At 37.9% G+C, this 24955-nt stretch overlaps 1 protein-coding gene across 3 annotated transcripts in view; it reads right to left on the bottom strand.

Moving 5' to 3' along the window:
- The window catches only part of DMD (dystrophin), a 2141216-nt gene that overhangs the window by 207274 nt on the left and 1908987 nt on the right, over positions 1 to 24955 (bottom strand). For all 3 annotated transcript variants that reach the window (XM_084869361.1, XM_084869360.1, XM_084869362.1), the window contains one exon: positions 14407 to 14467. In XM_084869361.1, coding sequence (XP_084725487.1) covers positions 14407 to 14467 — 61 coding nt within the window. The remainder of the gene's footprint in view (positions 1 to 14406; positions 14468 to 24955) is intronic.

Below are 24955 nucleotides of genomic sequence, written 5' to 3'. Positions count from 1 at the left end.
TGCTTTTCTTCCCTTTCTCTCATTGCAAAGGAACTTTTTAAAATCAAAAGAAATACAGTTTGGCCAGTGTAGCTCAGCGGTTGAGTGACAACCTATGCGTCAGGGTTTGATTCCTGGTCAGGCAGGGCACATACCTCCTTTGAGGCTAGATACCCAGAAGGGGCTGCCGCAGTTTCCATCGCCAGTAGAGGGCATGCAGGAGGATGGATGCTTTTCTCTCAACTGTGTTTCTATCTCTATCTCTCTCCCTCTTCCTCCCTCTCTCTCTAAAAACATATTTTAAGAAAAGAAACACATATTGTGTAAGCATAACAGGTTAAATTTCAAACTAGACTCACATAAATTATAGACCCTTATCTACTATCAATCTTTACCATACCAATTAGTCAAAGAATTATAGAGAAAAACTAGGCACAGATCAAATATTCTTTCCCTGGAGAAACCTGAAATGATCAGGCATATCTCCCTCCAAATCCAAAATATTCTTGTACTGTCACATTATAGGTATTGGTTTTATATTAACCAAAAAATGTTTTTTAAATTAATGTAGAAATACTGACATTAAAAAGAAGCCAGTTCATTCTTCAAAGGCTTCCATTTTATAATCTGTTAATGATAGAAATAGAAAAATGCTCATGTGACCACCTCATTTTCCATCCAGTTATGACTCATAAATCCATGAATTCCAGTTTATTTACAATAAGTAACGTAACCAGAGCAAGTATATTCTGCTAATTAATATATATATATTATTGATATTTTTACAGAGAGGAGGGGAGAAAGATAGAGAGCCAGAAAAATCAGTGAGAGAGAAACATTGATCAGCTGCCTCCTGCACACCTCTTACTGGGGATGTGCCTGCAACTGAGGTACATGCCTTTGACCAGAATCAAACTTGGGACCCTTCAGTCTGCAGGCTGATGCTGTATCCACCGAGCCACACCGGCCAGGACCTGCTAAAAATTTTTTTATAGCTAGGGACATTCAGGTATCTTTCTATTGGTTATAAACCATGAACAAGATTAACAAAAAGGTCTGGGAGGTCATTAGCATGTTTATAAGGTAGTCTGTTAAGTTGAGGTCATTTATAACTCTCACATGCCCCAGAGAATAAAATCACAGGCCTGCCATTAATACTCTTCCACTCTCCCCTCCTCCTCCTCTTCTTTATTGTCTTCTCCTCCTCTCATTATATTTATATCACTATACATGTAGGTATATACACATATACATGTAAAATATTCACAATTTTTCTTTGAATTTTACCTGTAAAGATATTTACAACTTCAAGTTTTGCTATACCTATGCTTGGCCTGTCCTACTTTATCTATGATTCATTCTTCCCTATTGTTTGATTTTTTTTTTTTGTAGAAATGTACCTGTAAGCATGATATAAGAAAGAGTGAGAAAACATAATTAATCTGGCTTTAAGTTTGATAAAGCACTTATATTTTTCAATTAATACAGAGTGACTATATATTCAGATAGACATCTTTCTTAATCTTTTGGAAATATGTTATTTTTTATCCTTGAAAACATATTAATTGCTTAAGTTGATTTGCTTATTTTTAAGTCATTACAAGAAAAATATAAAAAAATACTTCTTAGCCACAATGAAGTTATAATAAAAATAGATTCTATAAGAAGATAAAATTTTGTACATGTAATACATGGGGTGACACAGTGCTCAATGCCTGGGGAAGTCATGACTTAATGGCCACAGGCCATATGTATTTGCCTTGAAAAACTGGAACCATATGTCTGGGATTTACTCTAAAGATGAGACTTTATTGCAGGAAGGAGGGGGATGATGTCAAACTTAAGGACATGCTCTAGTAGCAAAGAACTCTTCTAGTCCATCTGAGTTGATTACGTCCTACCCTTCAAAAAGACAGAATTGGGAGGATAGGAGAAACACATTTTGTGGCATCTATTTGGTTACTTGTCTTAGCCATATTTTCTGTGGCATCTATTTGATTACTTGTCTTAGCCATATTTTCTGTGGCATCTATTTGATTACTTGTCTTAGCCATACTTTCATCTTAGCCCAGATGGAGGTGGCAGAAAATGATTCAAAAATCTGCTTTCCACAGAGAAAGGCTTGGCCAGATTTTTGTCCCTCTACCTCCCACTTTATTGCAAAAAGCAGTAAAGAGAAACTTAGGTATCTGCAAGCGTGTTATGGCAGAGGTTGATTGGGTAGGTAAGCCAAGGGACAAATACTAGCCAGGCAGGGTAGGAATAATAGCATAGCGTTGGTGGGACCAGGATGGTAGCTCCACAATGGTGGACTGGTCTCACCTGGTTATACTAAGGGCAAGTTTTCAACCAACAATACTAGGAAGTTGTAACAAAGGGAAGAGTCAGATGGGACCAGGTAGTTTAGGATAAGGGCATCGGGAAGGGAAGATGGTAGATAATGAGGAGATGAGACAGATGGTCAGGATGTGAGAAAGATAGGTGGAATGTACCAATCAACCATAGAGCTGCCCTTCCCCCTGAACCCAAGAGCGGGAACTAAAAGCAGGGAGATGAGAGCAAATGGAGATTGGCTGGTGTTTTTTTGAAAGAGCCAATAGGAGGCAAGTGCAGGAAATTTAAACCCCTAGATTAGTGAGCTTCTGCTGCAAACCTTTTTGGGACCCCTCTCATGTGCTGAGAGCCATGTTACTTTTGCTGTAATAAACTTTGCTTCCCTTTGCTCATCCCTGGCTTGTCCATGAATTTATTCATCGGTTTCTCAAGACAAAGAACCCAACAGCTCACACCCACCTCTCAAAACAGTGGGAGCAACAGGTGAGATGATATTGTTCTTTTAAATCTCAATTCTCTATCCCTTAATTTTTTTTTTCTGAATCTTCCACAGCTCTGCCCCCAAATGCATGCCCACCCTTATCCTCCAGTACTCTTACTAAACTTGCCTCTGCCCTCAGGGGGGGGGGCAGGCAACCAATTCCCACCCTGCTTTAGCCAATGTGGTGGGGGTTCCAAACAACTCTGATCTTATGCATATGAGTAATGAAGATAGGAGGGGTCCTAGACTGAGGGGAGGTGGTGAAAATCAATTAAGGTCATAGGGTTGGGGGACATGATAAGCCACCAACCTCTCTGAATCTCAACTATTGTATTATGGATAGTAACTGGTGGTATTATTTTCATAAAGGGAAAGATAGTCTTTCACCTAGCACTTAGTAGGCACACATAAAACTTTGTGTTTTGTCCTATTTAGGAGATTCTATGGACTATAACTATAAGATACCCCCTTTATTGAAAGCTGAAGAGCAAGAAAAAGTGATCAAACCAAAAGGAAACAAAACAACAACAAAAAGCCTTCTAACACAACAAAGAAGCAAGTTAAAAATTACTCTTTGCACTATCTAACATGCAATGGCTTTGGGGACTAAGATGTGTGGATACGTTGAGAAAGAAAAAGAGAAAAAACAATGGAAAGTTTCAGGAGGAGCGGGAAAACTTCTCTGATTCATCCACCTGGGAGTTAATGATATCACAGAAGACATGGTCATTCGCAGAATGCTGGTAGCAGGCTAAGCCCCATATAGGACTTGTTCTTAGGAGCTTTCCAGATTGCTGAAAGCAGAGACTTTTTTTTCTATCTTGTACAAAGATTTTAGACTTTTGCAATGTGACATCTCTCAATCATACAATGCACTCAATTTATTTTTTTAAAGAACAAAATTGTATGTGTATATGCATGCTAACATTCTTCCAGAAAAGCATTTAATTCCTTTCTTCCCTTCCCCTCTCCCACTTTACTGTCTAGAATGAGGGAGGGGGAAACTGAAGGGGATCGGGAGTTTTCCCACTGAGAAAGGACGTTTTCTGCAATCAGGTCAATGTTTGAAGGACTAATACTCTAAGGAAATTATCCAAAGTGGAGTTCAGTTATTAAGTTATTTTGCAATGTTGTCTGGCCTGTTGCTGACCTTTGTGAAGGCAACAGGATGCTGCTTCCCAGGGAAGCAGGATAAAAAGCAATTAGAGAGGCTCAGGAATCTCTGGGAATTCACATATACCCCAAATTATGTGGGAACTCCAAGAATGAAAATAAACTAATTTAATCAAGAACACATTTGTGTCCCAGAAATATTCTAAACCTGTAGCTAATACTGGATATATCTGTAGGGGTGTTTTCCTAAAAACCCAACACTCAATATCTAGCAAATGTCAATTAGACTTCAATTTCAGAAAAGGAATGCTAATTATTATTCCTTATGTACCAGAAAGTGGACTGGGTGTGAGGTTAAGTAAATTTTTCAAATAGCAAATATGATAAAGCTGGATTTCAAATGCAGATTTATTTAATGACATAGTCCATTTTTTACCTACCACATGATTATGGAAGAAAGAGCATATTTAAGAAAGCTGAAATATTTGACTCCACTTTTTTTTGGGAAACAGGCTCAAATATATTTTATATATATATTTAAATTCCCAAGATTGCCATGAATGAGGCAGGGGACACCTGTGCTACACATGTATAATATAATAGATTTTAGGACTGTACCCAACATTATATTTTAGCTGTACCATATATGTGTATATGCATATATGTCATCACCTTTAAGCATTAGATACAACACATATCATACTGCAGAAAGTTTCTGTAAAATAAAACAACAATGCCATTCTATTAAGATTCAATAGCTATTGGATCCCGGCCCCCAAAGTAGTTCCTGTATATAAATGAGTAGTGAAAGAAAGCAATTAATCAATTTAAAGCTTGCTCTATTGACCACTGGAAAACCAGGAGCAGCATCATGAATACCGTTTATGAGAAGGAAAAATACTCCAGTTCTGAAACAATAAAAACCAGAACTCACCATGATTTCAGGTATTATATAGTTATACTAGAGGCCTGGTGCATGACATTCATGCATGGGGGCCTAAGCCAGCAGTCAGACATCCCCCAAAGGGTCTTTAGCACTGCTGCATAGGAAGGAGAGGCTCCCACCACTACTGCTGCACTTGCCAGCCATGATCCTGGCTTCTGGCTGAGCAGTACTCTCCCTGTGAGAGGCATTGACCACCAGGGGGCAGCTCCTGCCCTGAGCATTTGTTCCTTGGTGGTCAGTAAGCGCCATAGCAACTGGTTTTTCCACTGTTTGGTTGATTTGCATATTAGCCTTTGATTATATAGGATTATATAGGATTTCCTTAATGTTTATGGGGAAATTTAGTCCCAGATGGGTTGAGTTATATCCCAAATCACATTGTTTAGATAAAGATAAGAGAAATCTTTAGACCTTAGGATTTGGTATGTACTATTCAGGCACACATGCTAAGGATTATTTCCTAAGCATCAACTATAAAAGACATGAGAAATTCTATAAAAGACTCAGCACACTTTCTAATACTGAAGTTGATGTCTAGAGGATATGAGAGACATACTTACTTTAGACTAAGACATACTTTAGGTGGTAGATCTAAATTGACATACAGACACTAGGAGAATTTCTGAAGGAGTCACAAAACTGTAAAGCACATTCATTCATTGATTGAATCATTCAAATATCTACCGAGCACGTGCTGTGAGGCATTACACTAGAAAAAGAGATACAGCACTTATCTGCTTGAACTCTGTTTTTCAGTCAAGGTTATATGTATCAGCTTATAAAATTATAAAGATTTTGAGATTTTTTTTATTGAACCTATGAGACACAGAAGATATAAACATTTACATCTACCAACAAGGTCTACAAAACTAAAGGCCAGAATTAGGACTCTGCATAACACTGTGCATCTCATTCACTCTGTATTAGTTAATATCTTAAACTGAATTGTTTTCATGATTAGATAATAAATTATGTATTACTGACTATTCCTTCATTGTGGTTCCTGAGCTTAATGAGAATCAGCTAATGTGACCTTTGGAACCATCAAACTGTGGAGGAGAAAGCACAGCAGAGAAGACTGACCTCTGGGTTATCTTTGTGTACTAAAGCCTTTTGAAAAGCCTGGACACCAGGCTTTTGGCAGCAATTTCACAAATTTAATTACCCAGAGATATTCACCAATATCCTCAAAGACTGACCTCTGAAATTAGACAGCTGATCCTCTGTTACATCCACTTCCTATTATCAATGGCGCTAAACACTTAAGTAAAAGGTTTAATATTATTTGTCCTTTTGATCTTAATAAGATTGATGGTGCAATTAGAATCCTCAAGGGCAATGTGAAGATATATTTTCACTCCTCTGGAAACTCTTAAAAACAGCTTCTATTTTAAAGTCAACATTTATAAAATCAGGACTGGAAATGACTTGTCGTATCATGTGATTCAGCCCCCTTGGTTGACAGGTGGAGGAACTGAGGCCCAGAGAATATAAGTGATATATTTTGGGTCAACTAGCTAGTTAACAGCAAAGCTGGAACTAGACTTCAATTCTTCTGATGCCTGGTCTATTTACTATTTCTGCTATTTCATATGGCTTTGTCAGCTGCAAAAGATATATTTAAAAAAAATATATACATGTGAACGATTTTACCAGACACAATATAAAATTGTATACTATATAAGGTATTCATATTGTGAGTAAAACTAAGGAAACCTCTACCAATCTCAACCAATGTTTAAACTGAATTTCTAGAAGAGTGAGGTAACAGAAATGAGACATAGGAGGCTGTTTTCTAAGTTGGATATCATAATCCAGTGTTGTTTTTAACAAGAGCCAAACTCATTCTTAGAAGTTGTATCCAGCCAGCACAGATATTTAGCATGTTGATTGCTGTAAAAGCTGAGACAGCTAACCACTGCTTCCCCCTATGTAAACACAGGTACTGAAATAGCAATCAGTAACTCAAAGGAACAAATAGACTAACCAAAACATGAATCAGAGCAACTTCTGACACAAATAATAGGGAGCTGGAGCAAGAATGAGGGCAAGTTATACTTTAAATATGGTAGGGATTTGAAATCTAAAAATTGTTCAGAAAGCAGTAATGGAGGCAATATGGTGTTGAAGGAAGGTAGTGTCAAACTCAGATACTACTGGAGTTAGGGAGTATGGGTACTTATAATCTTAGCAAGATTCATCAGTTTAATTAAAAATAGATCAACATGATACAAGAAGACACACAAACACCAAAAGGCAAGTATAGGAAGATGGTCACAATTCCATGCAGATAGTCACATACTTGTACTAGTAAAGCCATAGGAATCCTATAAAATAAAAGCTTAATATAAGTGTCCAGTCATCAGGTCAGCCATTCTACCAATCAAAGTGTAATATGCTAATGATATGCTAAGGCTGCTCAACTGCTCACTATGATGTGCACTGACCACCAGGGGGCAGATGCTCTGACCGATAGGTAGCTTACTGCTGGGGTCTGGCTATTGGGACTGAGTGAAATGGGTCAGACACACCTTGGAGCCCTCCTTCAGTCCCTCCCTGGCTGGCCAACTTCCCACGTCCTTTCCCAGCCAATCATGCACCTGTGGGGTCCCTTGGCCTGGCCTGTGCTCTCTTGCAATACAGGATCCCTCAGGGGATGTCAGAGAGCTTCTTTTGGCTTGATCCCACAGGCCTCTAGTGGTAGTCATAAGAAAACAAGAGAGTCAGAACTCCAACCAGCAATTTGGTGTAGCTAACATAGCAATACTAATAAGAAATGTTGACTGAAGTGATTATTGGCTTTAGACTGGGAAGATTTATATTGCATTTTGCTAAGGATGAACTTCCAGAAAGTTGTGAGCAAGTGAGATGCCATAGGTGGCTGTAGAAACATGCCTGGAATTCAGAATAGATAGAATGGTACAAGGCCGTTAAGGCATTTATAGCAATGTATACAACATTCAAAATAACCAATAGGAAAAGGCAGGCACTTCTCTGCACATGAGTTGTTTCTTGAGCATTGCATATAAAAAAGAGTTGAACAGTTAGTATGTTCCCCAGCATTTCTTTCTTCACTCTTCTGTGAAGTGCTTCAGATACTTAGAAAGGGAATGTGATAAAATGCATTACTGGTGATTGAGTCAGCAGGCTTGCTATTGAGTTTCATTAGTGAATGCCTCCCAATATTTAGCAACTCAGGTATCTTTGAGGGAAAAAAAAAAAAAAAAGAAAAAAAGATTGGTTTCCCTAAAAATCAGATCCTTCCTAAGAGACAACTGACAGAAATATAAGGTCAAACATTTCAGCTGGTATTACAGAAAAGCAGCAGCAAAGCAACCTTCAGCTAGAACTAATATATGTAGAACAGGTTATGACCTCAATTGGTGTCTCCATTTCTGCACCAATGTGAGACAGCGAATAGCATTTACGTTCTTCATGAGTGAGTGGAGACTAGAGACAATGCTAACAAATTTAATAACCAATATTTGGGCCATTCCAGTCATAATATCCTAGGGAAGACATAACAGCTGGAAAGGATCCAGAAAAGCAACTAAGAAGATCAAGGGGAATTCTTATCTTTCATTCAAGGACAGGCTAAAAATACTAAAAAGGATTAGAATATCTCAGACTGGAAAGAGGAAAATAAAAAGGGGTTAGTGAGGGGATGTGAGGTTAAAGTAAATATAATTGTAATTACCAAGTTCTATGACATTTTATTGGGGCTATCCCCTGAGGTTAAAGGATGTAGATAGAAGAAAAACTGAAATATACCTTTATGTAGTCATATAGAAATCAGTAAATTTATAGAACCTATATACCTAAGACCATGCTGAAGCAGAAAATGAGAAAATTTTAAGAAACTATTGGATATAGTCAATGCCAAGTTATTTACAATGCATCCAAATTTATATATATATATATATATATAAATTATTGATTATTATATATATTGATATATATATAATTTATTGATTTTTTTTACAGAGAGGAAGGGAGAGAGATAGTTAGAAACATCGATGGGAGAGAAACATCCATAAGCTGCCTCCTGCACACCTACTACTGGGGATGTGCCTGCAATCAAGGTTCATGCCCTTGACCAGAATTGAACCTAGGACCCTTCAGTCCACAGGCCAATGCTCTATCTACTGAGCCAAAACGGTTAGGGCTGCATCTTAATTTTTCATTTTAATTTTTAAAATAAGTGTTCTTTTTATGTTTGTTTGTTTTTTTTTTAAATTGATTTTAGAGAGAGAGGGAGATAGAGAGAAATATCAATCGGCTGCCTCCTGCACGTAAGCCACAACTTAGGCATGCACCCTGACAGGGAATTGTAGTGATGACCTTCTGGTACAGGGGAATATGCCCAACCAACTGAACCACGCTGGCCAGGGCTGCATCCTAATTTTTAAAAATGAAAACTACTAGGTTAACTGACAAACAGCTATGGTGCCTGCATCTGGGACAGAGTCCTGGGCTAGTTGTCCTGTTGCTCTGACCCAGTGTGCTATTTCTTATGCTCTTATTATGTCATCTATGCAGAGACATATTGCATACAAGTTTGGGATTCCTAAATTCTTTTGACAGTCAATAATACAGAAGAATAATTTTCTAACTGATTAAGAAAGCAAAGGAGTCCTAGCCCTTGGCTCCATTTGGTTTACCCATATGGGAATATACAACATAAAAAGGTGAAAGAAATCCTAACAGAATGCAGCAGCTGGTTAAAGGCTATTATATTGAAATCTTCATGAGTTTGACAGTAGGCCAAAAAACTACAAAATGGCAGAGAGTGAAAAAGGCAGTTGTAACAGGTTGAGCATTGTTGGTGATTATTTTTTCAGTGGCAATGAAAACTGTAATCAAATAACCTGAATGAGATGTTGGCAGAAATAAGAGAGCCCCGAGGGAGAGGGAATATGAAAACTGTAACAATGATGTATGCTATGGCCTAATAAACTAGACAAACATGTAGTTTAAAGTATCAAAATCAAGGTTCGTAACATCATATGAAAAGCCGGTTATCAGGATGCAAGCATAAACACTGTCTGATTTGCAATCTAGAGCAGAAGATGTTGTTAATGACTTACAACCTCACGGGTGAGCACACAACTCAACAACTAACTGGAACTGTGCAACTAGTATAGAAATTTCTTGTGATATGATCAGTTTAATCCAGCATGAAAAGGAAAACAATAGAAAGCACTAAAAATTATCCACAGAAGACACTTGACTTTGAAGCTGGAAATGTGTGGTAAAAACTCTTGAATGTAAGTCAAGACACAAAATAAGAAAGTTAAAAAATGGGTACTGGATGAAATAAGGCTATTATAAACTTGTTACTTGAGGACCAACAAGGAATCTCAAATTATGAATGGCTTTTGCCAGTGCATGAATCTACTGATCATTGTACATCAAAGTAATGTACTATAAGTAGAATACCTTAGACAACAGGAATGTAAATCACAAATGCTATTAATCTGTTCAATGTATATTTTCTGAACATGTGTTGTCCTTACATTATGTTAAATCTACATTTTAGAGGAATATTTGAGACATTATATAATCCTTTTAAAAAAAATTAGAATTGTAGAGAGAATTGGTCTTCATAAAGTTTCTGAGGTATCTTTGAGAAATCATGTAATTCCTCACTCCAAAGAACTAATCACCTCAGAGGATTTTAATGTCCCCATACTCAGCTTTCTACTGAATTTTTCTATCTATTGTTTTATGTATATTACCATTATCCTAGAGAGCATAATAGTTCTTAATTATACACCAAGATTTGAGCTCTTTAAATAGTTACCTGGAGAAATTGTAGTGAGTTGAGAGGGCATCAACTCTAAGCTAATTAAACAGTGAAAAAATAGAATTCCTATATTTATTTAGACCAAATATTTGTGTTATGTTAATAATTAAAGTAAAGACTTTAAAAATAAAAACAAACTTCTTGGGGAAAAAGCTGAGATTTAAGATTTTTAAATTTGGACAAGACCATAAAATGCCACTCATTGGTTCTTTGAGCTAAAAGGGATGCTTATTTTATAAATGAGAAACCAAGATTTGTATAGGTTAAATGACTTGTTCAAGGCCACACAGTCAACTAATTACAGAGCCAGGACTAGAAATCAAGTTTTCTTTTTTCCAGATCTGTGTCCTTATCAATACCACTATCATGATCTTCAAGTTGGTAAACAGTACTAGACTATTATAGAGTAGATGCTTTCTGATTCTACCAAGGAACAGCAAGCAATTAATATATGAGGGTCGGGGGGAGGGTTGAGGGGTTTACATCTTTTTGGGAATTTTTCTCCTTTTTATTTTTTGGTTTGAATTCATTTTTATTTCCTCACTACAAGGTACTGGGATCTTTTGTAGTAGGTGTAACATCAGGGAGGAGAAGATATATATTTAAGGAAAGGACAACAGGGACTGTGGTTGGGGGAGGGAACTCTAGGAATATCCAGGAGATGATTTATTTATTTATTTATTTATTTATTTATTTATTTATTTATTGGTAAGCCTCACCTGAGGATATTTTTTCATTGATTTTTCAGAGAGAATGGAAGGGAATGGGAGAGACACAAAGAGAGAGAGACATCAATGTGAGAGAGACAAATTGACTGGTTGCCTCCTGCATGTGCTGCATGGGGTGGGGATCAAGCCGTGACCAAGGTACATACATGCCCTTGAATGGAATTAAATCCGGGACTCTTTAGTCTGCAGGCCAAAGCTCTATCCACTGAGCCAAACTGGCTAGGGCTCCAGGAGATCTTTAATGAGCCCCAAACTAGTAATGATTTGGAATGGCTTAAAGATGTCTTGGCTTTTCAGTTGGTACTAAAACCTTGGCCACAAGTTTTTATTTCAGCTCATAACGATTGGATAAAGTGAGATCTTTACTAGTAAATGGATTGAAGAAGTAGTTCTCAAGTCTGAGTCAGAAATGAAAGTTTGTCATGACAAAGGCAATGATATAAAAGGTGATTGGGAAGAGTTTAATAAAATGGATTGAAAAAATATATAGTGTATGTAAAGCAATACAGTGCCTGTCAATATAGTGCTTAATACAATAGATGGTTTAAAATAGGTATTTAAAATACATAGAGTGACTAAATCATTAATTATATATAACAAAAATAAAATTTTAAAATAAGCAAATTAGAAAGTAGGATCAAAGCACAATAAAGAAGAATTTTTAAAGATAAGAGATACCTTGCCTGGAAAAATTTAATAAGAGAAACCTTTTCTAAAGGATGTGTCTTTCCTTAAAGAATCAAAAAAGCCCCCCTCATCCCCATTCTTCTTAGTTAACAAAACTGAGGCATAAAATCTAATTTCTTGAGAACTGTAGTAATGAAGATCTAGTAGTGTTGTTATTGTTTTAGAACTGAATTATGAAGAATTGATGGGCAGAGGAAAAATAAATGGGCAGATTTGATAAAAGAAGGCAGGTTGAAAAAATGGAAAAACACTTAATATTTTTAGTCAGACGCATGGTAGAGGCAAATTCAAAGAATTTAATTGGTATCAAAGTCTATTTCATGAATATGATTAGTTTTAATTGTTGCTGAGGTAGCTGATTCCAAGTTAAATTTAAGTTGCACTCACACTATTGATGAAACACCATTAATGTATCATAAAAACTCAACGTCCTTTCTCCCCTCCCTCTTTCATGTCGATCCAATGTATCATAATTTGTATTTCAGGCAGCATCCTGCTGAAGGTGCTTTTAAGCACCTGTACTCCTTTGACAGACACAGATGGCCCCAGGAAATGGTATCATTCTGTTGTTGTTATGTGAAAAATGCTGAGTGCTGTATTTCCAGAATGAATAACTCAGCTCCACAAATCCAGGACTGCTGCTGACTGCTTTTTGGGTTCATGAAGTATTTATTCACCTAAAACAGTTTGTGTACATATAGTTGCAGAAACCTTCAATCTATGTCTGAAGAAGAAATGCAGGAAAACCCCTCAATAGATTAAATTGTTCTTGTAACTATTTACTTTCACTGTTAATCTATCTATCTATATATAAAAGGCTAATATGCTACAAGTCTGACAGTTTGACTGGTCGTTATGACACACACTGACCACCAGGGGGTAGACGCTCAATGCAGGAGCTGCCAAGACACCTACTGGCCATTTGCAGAGAAATGACACCAGGGACCTGGCACTGACAAAGCAACACTCAACTTCCCCCAAATTGGACACAGTTCCCTGCCACTACCCCAGAGTGACAGCCCACCAAATCATAGCTGATGCTGCTGAAACCCTATGGTGCAAAATGCAGCCCACAGGCACCAGGTAATGACATCACATAGCAATGCCTGGCTTCCTCTCCTTAGGGATAGACCATTTAACAATAAATGGCACTGCGGACCTGGTGCCCACAAAGCAACACTCGGCTTCCCCAAAGTGGGACACAGGCCCCACCACCACTCTGGAGTGCCACCCCACCAAATTACAGCCGATGTTGCCAATGCCCCATGGCGCAAAACGTAACCCATAGTCCAGCCCAGCTCAGAAATGGTGGCTGTGGGCACCAGATAATGTCACATAGCAACTCCCAGCTTTCTCTCCCTAGCGATTAGCCTCCTTGCAGTTTCTTCACCCCAGGAACACGACTTGTTTTATAGACAGGTGCAGACATTTTACACTTTAACCAAATGTCTGTGAAGCATTTTCTTGTGTCTCATCTCATTTGATCCTCAGAAGTCCTAGAGTAGGTATATAGGAGACTCAGTGGAATCCTATTTTCTTTTCATTAGCCGGAAAACAGAGATTTAGAAAGCTTAGAAACTTGACCGGACTGAAAAGAAGTAAGAAATGGTGGACCTTGAAAATGACTTCCAAGTTTTCTCACTGTGCAGAATATAGTCAAACACTGCTGCCATTAAATATTTTACCCTTTGTTCTTCCTGCATGATCTACAATAATAATCTGCTTTGTGTTGATATTTACTGCTGTGTTGCTTACAATTACCAAAAGAGAAGTTGGGGTGCTTCACTGGGCTGGAAAAAGTTTAGCTACATCAGAAAGCAGGTCTAATTAAGCAAGTTCATATATATATATATATATATATATATATATATATATATATATATATGTAACTCTTGCTGGCACAAATCACATGCGTGTGTTTCGATCTGCCATTGTTGATTGTGAGTTTGGTTGACACTTCTATTATAAAGAAAGGGTCAATAGCAATATTAGAATATTTTTTCTAATTAATTTCCTTTCAATGTGCATGAATTTGAGCACTGGGCCACTAGTAATATTATCAGCAACATTTTGTCCTATTGTGAAAAATCCACACCACCTCCAATCACAAAACACAACACATGGATTGCATCAAATGGATTTTTCCTAAAGGCAGCTCCCTATTGCAGCAGCAAATTTTCAGTGGTAATTTAAACATGGATTGATTATCTAAGCTTCCTTGGGGAAGAAAGAACTAGTTATTGTAGGCCAGGCTAAAGTCACGTTTTACAAATAAATTCATTTGTGATTATACAGATTAGCCACAATAAAGAATGTGATGCTTCCGACTTACTTGATATAGTAGGGCACTTTGTTTGGCGAGATGGCTCTCTCCCAGGGACCCTGGACAGAAGCTGAAAAAGGAAATAAAAAAAGGCAAGGAGGTCAAGTTCACTGCAAACAGGAAAGATAACATTAATCTCCAGAATTACAATTTTACACTGATATTGGTCTGTTTGCTCAGTTGCCCATGAACACAGGATGGATCATCTGGCTGTTCTGAAGTTTCTGTCCTAATCTAAGTGAAATTGAAGTCATTCAGGCAAAAGATAAATGCAAAGAGAGAGAGAGGGAAAAAAAAACACACGTTCCACTGCCATACCTATAGAACAGATAAGGAAGTGAATGAGTAAACAGATGGATTTTCTCCATTGGGTTCTTGTCTTATAGTACTTCCTGTTGCTTCTCTGCTATCTTTTACTATGTGATTGACTGGGTTTTATTAGTTTAGCAGCTGAAACGTCCCTCTGTGATATATTTACATTCCAAGTTATTGAAGCTAAAATACTACACTTATCTATCACTCTGATGTGTTTGTCTTTCTCTTTATTTGGCTTTTACTGATTTCATTTAGTGATTATCTTTTTAATTGGAGCCTCAAAATGTCAGTTGACCAGCATGATCTTATTAGAAACGATAACAAAAAGTGAGAGAATGACATCTGATAATAGAATGTTATAAAAACCCTGTGATGAGTGATGAATCCTATAGGTAAAATTAGATTTCATGTACGGGAAATTCACTTTATAATGACTTGATTGTGTATTAGTCAAATCAATCATCTTTAAACTGTGTTTTCAATGTTTAAATTATACTTTTTGTCTTTCACCAAGCTGAACTTTTATATACCATTTAATCTCTGTGTGTTTTCTTTCTTTAAGACAAAATAATCATGTTAGATGTACTATAACATTCTTCAACAATAAAATCTTCCTCCTGAATAGAATTTTAAGAAACTGGGGTTTGGGAGACATACAATATCATCAGGACTAGATGAGAATAATAATCATTCTTATTAACATCTAGCAATTTTATGTGTATGCCGATTTTTTCCTGAATTTCCATCATGCTTATAATTTAAAGCACAGCTGACGCTGACCATTATTTCCTTTGATGAAAAGCTCCCTTCTAAATTAGTTTCATAGTAAATCCACTCCACAGTGTACTGAGATGTAACAAAACATCAAAGCTAATATATCCTTGACTATACTGTATAATATGAAAGAACAGCTACTGATATAAGTTAACTTCACCTACTGTCAGACAATTTAAGGGTAATGAAACTACAGATTCTTTACTTTATATTGAGTAATAGAAGGATCAAATCATCCAACCTTCAACCAGATATGCTGCTTTGTACCTTGGTGAAATGTCATTAAAAAGATACAGAGCATGGATTTGTATTTAGCTGCTAATTAGTCCTTTTCATTTCGGCAGACAGGTTTTTTATAAGGGGAAAAAGACATTAATCTGCTGTTTTGAAGTAGACCCTTGCCTTCAGTCTCTCTCTGTGTCCTTTTTCTATTTTCCTCCTCTCTGTCTTTCTCATTCTCTTCCCCATTCTTGTCTGTTTTTCTTTTCTAGGTCTCAGCTCTCTTACCCAGATTAATTCATAGAGTAAATAAGACCAGGTTTGAGAATTTATACTGGACTTGATGTAACTGGGCAGAGTCTGGTGTTATGGAAACCTAATAGCCCAAGTCTTCTCTAGGAGGAAACATGGTAGAGAAGCAGAATCATAGCTCCAGATGCTCAGCATACCTTCTTCTTAAAAGGACAGCATCATAATGGTAATGGATGTTAACTAGACTTATTGTGGTTACCATTTTGCAATATACACAAATATCAAATCATTATGTTGGTCATCTGAAACTAATATAATGTTGTATGTCAAGTATATCTTAATACAAAAAAGCTCCAAAAAGCAACAGCATCGTGAAAAGAAAAGAACTCCAGAGAATCTTTAGGTCAGCCATCACTGGAGGTATTACTAAGCCTATGCATACCTAATCTGATAAAAAAAAAAGATCAGTTTTTCTTTTTAAAAAAATATATTTTGTTGATCTTTTAGAGAGAGGGATAGAGAGTTAGAAACATTGATGAAAGAGAATCATCGATCAGCTGTCTCTTGCACACCCCCTACTGGGGATGTGCCCACAACCAAGGAACGTACCCTTGACCGGAATCGAACCTGGGACCCTTCAGTCCGCAGGCTGACGCTCTATCCACTGAGCCAAACCAGTTTCAGCAGTTATTCTTTTCTTAAAGGTCCATAAGGGCTGGGCCCCACAATTGCTTTCATTATCCCTTTCCAGTTCTTATTATTCTGATAATCCAGAAAGTATAATTTCCAGTTCTGATAAAGAACTGATAATTTCCAGTTATTTATTATTCTGATAATCCAGAAAGTATTTCTGACTCAAGAGATGTTGGGTATGTCCTCTGGCAGTACAAGAAAATCTAACAAGAAAGCAGTGCTGCCCAGCTGAGCTAATGGCTAGACCTACATTGAGTATCTATAGTTGACTTAGCATTATTAAACATTAAAAGCAAAAAACAAAACAAAACAAAACAAAAACAAACCCCAAAACTTCCCCTCCCCAAACAAACACCCTAAAGCAGTAATCAGAGCACTTGAACTAAATAGTTGAAAAGATTTTAAAAGATGTTCTAAAAAATTATAAGTTCCAGATCAATATGAATTTTTAAGCTTTTACAAATAGAGTTCATAATTGTTAAAATTTTATGAAGTATATAAATTATACATAAAAATGTTATGTTTTAAAAAGCTTTGCCTTTATGTGTTGCTATTAAATATACCCAACGGTGAGACTCAATGAACTTTTTGTGCTGAAAGATTTTTTTTTTTTTTTGCTATTTGACTCACAGTTTATATATGTACCTAAGTAACTGCCTTGCAGTTATCATTTGAAACTTTAAATTTTTATACTAAAAGTTCTCAATCCAAAAATAAATAAATAAACAACAGCCTTTCCCTATTCGTCCCTAGGCTCATCACCACCACAGACACACACACCGGAACTGCTTGCTTTAGAAATATACAATCAAGAGGGTGGTGCCACGTGATTCGATTCAGTGCTCCTTCACAAGAAATTGTTAAGAGTTGTCAGGCAATTTTGCTTGGGGCATCCAGATAATTCTAGTCTTGCCCATATTCAGAGTTGATCAAATATATGGTAACTCTCATAAGTGTGTCCCAGAATTATCATTTAATTTCTTGCAGGAGTGGCCACTCCAACAACAGCTGTTTCTTATCTCAGTGTGGCAGTGGGGGCTTGTCATCCTTCACAAAGGGAGCCTAGGTAATAGGCACACACATCCTTTGCCTGATGTGTCCATATTTAGTAGCCCATCAAAAGCAGGTTTATTGGCAAATAGTTTTATGTGAGACTGTGCTATCCTTTCGTATTTTCTTATAGAGATATTTCTATAACCACTGCATGTAATCTGAATGTAGCTTTGTGATTCTGATTCTTGAGTATAAAAATCATTCATCTTTATAGGTCACCAGCACCATGGGGGTATTGTCTACCGGATTTAAATAGCAAACTGCACTGAGCTTATTTATTCTAAAACCAACCTCTGAGTTTCCCTCGTGCAGTTTGTTATTAAGAGCAAGAAAGGGTAGCAATTCTACCTTCAAATGCTTTTCTTCCCTTGAGGTGACAGGATCCAATATTGTGCCCAATGTGTTTTTGAAAATCACAACCACAGGCCAGGCTTTGTTTAGAAGTTCTTATTTCAACCAGTTTTAATGCATGATGAACAGAATGTGCCAAACGATGCACCCTGGTGTTAAGCCATATTTTAATCGACACAGGGGCCTAACCAGAAAATTAAAAAGAATGCTAATGTTATTCAAACTGTGCCAAGACAGCACTCTATGGAATTCAGACCCACATACAGGCATTAATCTTTCTACTTTTCTTATATTTGGTGGGTTTGAAGTTTGATAACATAGTTGGGTCAAAAGAAGTGGAGGCAGATTATGAAAATAAAAAATATATCATTCATTAGACACAAAATAGAAACCTCATCTATGGGGTTAAGAAAAAGGTGTTAGAGCCAAATCCGGTTTAGCTTAGTGGAAAGAGCGTCGGCCTGCGGACTGAAGGGTCCCGGGTTCAATTCCAGTCAAGAGCACGTACCTTGGTTGTGGGCACATCCCCAGTGGGAGGTGTGCAGGAGACAGCTGATCAGTTTCTCTCTCATCATTGTTTCTAACTCTCTATCTCCCTTCCTCTCTGTAAAAAATCAATAAAATATATTTAAAAGAAAAAAGAAAGAAAAAGGTGTTAGGAAGGATTGACTGGCCACTGGTGCCTAGATCCTCAGAAGTGTACAAATTCTAGTAATAGTTTAATGGACATATGCTATCAAAGACATCTACTCTAAAGCAATGACCTTTTGGCACTTTTTCCTCCATTCTTGTCTATATATATATATATATATATATATATATATAAAATTGATTTTTTTACAGAGAGGAATTGAGAAGGATAGAGAGTTAGAAACATCGATGAGAGAGAAACATTGATCAGCTGCCTCCTGCACACCTCCCACTGGGGATGTGCCCACAACCAAGGTACGTGCCCTTGGCCGGAATTGAACCTGGGACCTTTCAGTCCACAGGCCAATGCTCTATCCACTGAGCCAAACCGGTTTTGGCCACATCTAGGTACTTTTAAGACATTGTTTCCTAATATCTCAATTCCCTTCATGAAATTTTAATACTATAGGTAGTAATATTTATCTGGTTATATATTGTATGCATCTGTGTTTTACATAAAAAGAGTAATTTTTTTTTTTGTTCCCCAGGAAACAATTTTCATTCCCTTGAGGGTAATATCATTCCCATTGAGAATACTTGATCTAGAAGAGGTGTTGGGGGAGGAGATAGAAAAACTCTTATGTACTAGAAACATGATCTCAAGTAGCTTATTTGAGGTATTATTTTAATTTTGCAGATAATGAGGCAATTAAGATCACATGGAGTAGCATGTATAAGGTCCTAAGTCAATAAGTATTAGAGCCTAATTTTTGTTATTACTCAAACCGAAGTCAGATGATTCATGAAACAGAAAATAACATGTTGCATGTCTACTAGGTGCTCGGCACTGTATACTTCTTAATGTAACCCCTCAAACACCCTAAGAGGTCATGTGATTCCAATATTACACATGAAGACATTAAGGCTCAGAAATGGTCAGTAAACTAACCCAGGTCATATGCAGCTAACAAATAATACATCCAGATCTGTCTAGTCTTTGTACTTTATCATGTGTGGTATGTAACAGGTAGTCTATAAATATTTGCCAAACTCTGTAAATAAATACATCTGAAAAGGGATTAATTGTAATGCCATATAGTTAAAGTTCTTTATACTATATCTGTTATCTAAATGTATCCTCTGTATCATTTTCATCAAATTCACCAAATTATTTTACAGAAGCTGTTTGAACAACTTCAATGTCACCAGATCTCAAAGGGGTTCTTTTGAATTGCCTATGGCTTTAGTGATGATTAGCAACAGCTTTCTTTTATTCTGATAAAAATCTGTCTCTCTGTGATCTGTAATCTCCATCACTGGTCCTGTTCTAGATGTCTAAGTTAAATAATCTGGTCACTTCAGAGAGGCTATTTCCAAAGAACTAAGATGAGACTGATTTTCATCTGAAAGACAAAAACAGAGCTTCAGTCCCTAAAGAAACAAAACAATACCTAACATCACTTCGCTCATTATGCAACACATTTTTGTAGAATACCTATTATGCACTAGGCACTGTGCAAAGTGCTGGTGCTAATGCAGTAAATACAACAGACTTAGTTCCTGCTATTTTGCATTTCATTTTAGTCTCTGGGGATGTTTTCCAATGAGCACATCTAACATTTCTGCATTAAAATCAATCAACTGGTATCTACTGAACACACATTATATGTATTTTCCTGTGCTAGATATTTGCAGGTAGGGGTGGAGTAGGGTGTGGTGTGCTGAAGGAAGAGTTTTCATGCCCTTAAGGACATTATTATTTAATGAGGTCAGGTTTTAGATGAGCATCCTAATATATAAGAACCCTGGTCATAATGAACAGTAATGACAGGAGGCTGACCAACAGGAAGTCAGTGCTGGCCCTGCCCCCAAACAAGTGGTAAAGGGCAATCAAGCAGGCAGGCAGAGGAGTTAGGGGTGATCATATAGGCAGACCAGCAGTTAGGGGTGATCAGGTAGGCAGGCAAGCCCTTAGGGAAGATCAGGTAGGCAGATGGCTGGCCCTGCCCCCAAGCAAGCATTAAGGGCAATCAGGCAGGCAGGTAGAGTGATTAGGGGTGATCAGGTAGGTAGACCAGCTGTTAGGGGTGATCAGGTAGGCAGGCAAGTGGTTAGGGAGGTTAGGTAGGCAGACTGCCCCTCTTTGGGCTGGCCCTGCCATAAGCAAGTGGTTAGGGGCAATCTGGCAGGCAGTTAGTGTGGTTAGGGGTGATCAGTAGGCAGACCAGTGGTTAGGGGTGATCAGGTAGGTAGGCGAGCAGTTAGGGGTGATCAGGTAGGCAGATGGCCCCTCACAAGGCTTGCCCCGCCCCCCGCCAGCAAATAAAGAGGGAGGCACAGGCCAGCCAAGCCATTGCACCCCAGCCTGTGGCCTGCAGAGAAAGGCCACCTGTGGCAGGGGAGGCGGGGGCAGTGCTGCCTGCAGCGGGGATGAGGCCAGCTGCCTGCAGCCCGGAAAAGGAAAGCCCTGATCTCAGGCCAGGCCTAGGGACCCTACTCGAGGAGTCCCGGATTGTGAGAGGGTGCAGGCCAGACTGAGGGGACCTTCTCTCTCCCCAAGTGCAGGAATTTTTGTACATCGGGCCTCTAGTATATTATAATGGTAGTGTACCAGTGAGAGTCCTGGCGGGAAACAGATGTCACATTCAAATTGGGTAAGTTGAATAGAGTTAAGTAAAAGGGCTGGCCACAAACGTCTGTACAGGGTGTGGAGAATCACAAGGGATAATCTTAACAACATAGGGATCCATTACCACCCCTAGGTCTGAGGAGCAAGGAAAGAGAATCATTATCAGAAGAGGAGGACTAGGAATGGTCGGGAGAGATAAATAGGGGAGAGAAAGTGAGACCCTGGTCTCTCCCAAATGAACAAATATGCATATGTACTGGTGAAGAGGTCATGTGACTGTCTCCTACCACAGGTATCAATTGGCTGAGCCCAACTCGAAGCAAGGGGGCTGGAGATCCCACTCATACAGCCCAAACAGGACAACCTCTCAAGGCCCAAAGCAAGGCAGGGAAGTGTGAAGAGGGCATGTGGAGGGGCAAAGTATATTAAAATGGTTTGACTCAATTGAGAGGTAGCTTTTGTTCATTCCCATCATTTTTTCCTGCCTGGAACATGGATGTGAGAATGGTTGGAGCTTTAGAAACCAGGAGAATGAAAGCCATCTTGGTTGCAATCCCTCAGAAGCAGTCATGGAGACAAGAATGTGGGTATGAGTAATTTGAGCAGTAATTCAAGGAAGCACTGGTAGAGGATCAGGTAGTAAGACAGGAAAGGGAGAAAAATTGATAAAAGATGAATTATTGTTTTGGATATCCCGGGCTCAGTGCAGCTGAGAGCTTCACTGTAGAATACACTTTAGAATTATATGTTTCTTCCCGCACCTCCCTCCCCCACACTCCCAGGGGAGAGGGAACTGGATTATTTATTTACTATTGCTTGAGAGATACTATTGGAGTTTGGAGGCATGTCATTAACTATCTGGTATTGTTGCTGGCCCCTTGAGTTGGTGAGCAGACTTCAATGGATAGAAAAAGATGTTTTACTTTGTGCAAGTCCTTGCTTAGTTTTCTGTTACATACAACCAAACCTGCTTCTCATTGAACTACTTCCACTCACCCAATGCATCTATGGCTCACATTTAAAATGGCTGAAAAGCATTCCATTGGTGGATGCACCATAATTTCTTGAAGAAATCAGTTGTTTCCAGTTTTCACTGTTATAAGTAAGCTTCAGTGAACATCTTTGTAGACAAATCTCTGCATGTATTTTTGTTAATTTTCTTAAGCAAAATTCATTGAGGTATAATTATTTGATGAAAGGCTATGAACATTTTAAGGGCATTTTATACAATTACACTCCTACCAGGAGGAGTATTTCTTTGTTGTTCCAGATGGAAAGAGAAAAATAAATTTTCCACAGGTAAATGGCGCTTAGTTGGCAAGGTACGTTAGATATACTGCTTGATACAGTGGATTATTTGAAACGTGTCTCTTATACCCTCTCTTTGATAATAGACTGTAAACTTTTTGAGTTCAGAAAGGCACTCAGTACATTGCATTTCTACCTCAAAGCTCAACTCAGTGTCTTGAGGGGTATCTGGAACAAGTGGAAAGTGTCCGGAACACAGTTTCAGAACTGGATTTGAATCCTGACTCCACCATTACTACACGAACTTAAGAAAGTCTTATCTTCTCTGTGAGCCTTCTTTTTCTTACATAAAAATGGGGATAATGATATCTCCCTCCCCAAAATAGTGTCAGGATAAAGTGAAAAAGTATATATGAAACTGCTTTGCAATATGTTAATTGCCATACACATAATGTCCATAATCACATAACTATGGGATATTGTTTGAATGATGGTAATCCTAGAATCAATCTCTCTGCTTCACCTGAGCAATTGTCTTCAACTTTTGGATCCTCTCCTAACTATTTTTTTTTTAAAAAAATGAATATATTGATTTCAGAGAGAAGAAGTGAGAGGGAGAGAGAAATAGAAATATCAATCAATGATGAGAGAATCATCAATCAGCTGCCTCCTGCACGCCCTCTACTGGGGATTGAGCTCACTACCTGGGCATGTGCCCTGACCAGGAATTGAACCTGTGACCTTCTGATTCATGGGTCAAGGCTCAACCACTGAACCACACTGACCAGGCTACTTTATACTATACATATTAATGTACCGCATATGTATAGTATAAAGTGTGACAGAAAGAAATGCCTTTCAATACCATCTAATTGCCTGGGCTTATGGTACTTCTTTATACATCTCTGACTGCCTAAGCAAATGGTATCTACTGAAGAGATCCTTCATTGTTGGTAGACCATCTGTTCACTATTCATCAGCATAAATGATGAACAGATTAGTTCATATTTGATACAATGTGAAATAGAGGGACACCAACTGTTTTATAATCAGAGGACTATGATAATGAAAAGATTAAAAGATTGTTCTTCCAGGAGATCATGGTCAGAGCACATACCTGGGTTGCAGGCTCGATCCCCAGTGCAGGAGGCAGCTGCTCAGTGATTCTCTCTCATCATTGATGTTTCTATCTCTCCCTCCCTCTCCCTTTCTTTCTGAAATCAATAAAAATATATATATTTAAAAAACATTGTTCTTGTGACATTATATACAATGGATTAGAGGTAGGAGAGTGGATTTTGAGAATTACCCAGCGCAAGTGTGAAATCACATACTCTAAACTTCTAAGACTTAGTTATTAGGCAGTTGGGAATTTCACTGGCAGAAAAAAATAGCTATAAGGTAAATTTCAGATAAATTATATTTTTAGGTTAAAATATTTGAAATGAGGGTCTTTCACTTAAACCCAAGTGAAAGGACAAGACCTTAAGTACTAGATGATAGCTGAAGCTATGAAAATGGATATACTCTTGTTTTTTCCACCATCTTGAAGCCGGTGGAGACTGCTGGGAAGAGAACTTCTATAACAACAAATATATGTGGAAGGCTGTTGTCCAAGGCCATTTGTGTGGCTATAAGTGGAGTCTCTGGAACCAGAGGGAGCACATGATCTTCCTAAAATTGAAGGTGTTTATGTTTGAAATGAAACTGAGTTTCTATCTAGGCAAGAGATGTGCTTATGTGTCCAAATCAAAGAACCAGACAATGACTCCTGGTGGCAAAGTGAACAAAACCAGAGTAATCTGGGGAAAGGTTACTCATGCTTATGGAAATAGTGGCATGGTTTGAGTCAAATTCCAAAGCAATCTTCCTGCTAAGGCTACTGGACACAGAATTTGTGTGATGCTGTACCCCACAGAGATTTAAATTTATTGAAGAGTAAATAAATAAAATAGATTTGTTCTCGCACAAAAAAAGAAAACAGGTAGACTGTTTAAGGAAAGAAGGCTGTTAAAAGAGAGCTATATCCTAGGGACTGCCCTAAAAAGGTGGTGGCAATAGAAAAGCCATAAAAAACAACACAGAAACTACAATAAAGTACAATAAACACAAGGGCAGACAGATGGTGAGGTATGAATGCCAATGGGTTCCAAAGGACTAAGGCTCTAAAAAAGGAAGATGTATTTGGCCACAAGATCCCTGGTTTCCTCAACAGGGCAATTTCACAAGAGTGTTAAAGACCTAACCAGACCACAAAAATTGAAGGAGGGGGTAGACAGAGAGAAAATAGTAGAATTGGGTCCTAACCAACCATTTGAGAAGTTGTCAATGAAAGGAGAACATCTAAGGTTAGCCATTCCCTCTTTTCTGTTCTGTAAACCAGCCCATTCAAAT

The sequence above is a fragment of the Pipistrellus hanaki genome (assembly GCF_964339955.1).
Source record: "Pipistrellus hanaki genome assembly, chromosome: X".
In the NCBI taxonomy this organism is placed as follows: domain Eukaryota; kingdom Metazoa; phylum Chordata; class Mammalia; order Chiroptera; family Vespertilionidae; genus Pipistrellus; species Pipistrellus hanaki.
This window is presented reverse-complemented; position numbering and strand designations above follow the sequence as displayed.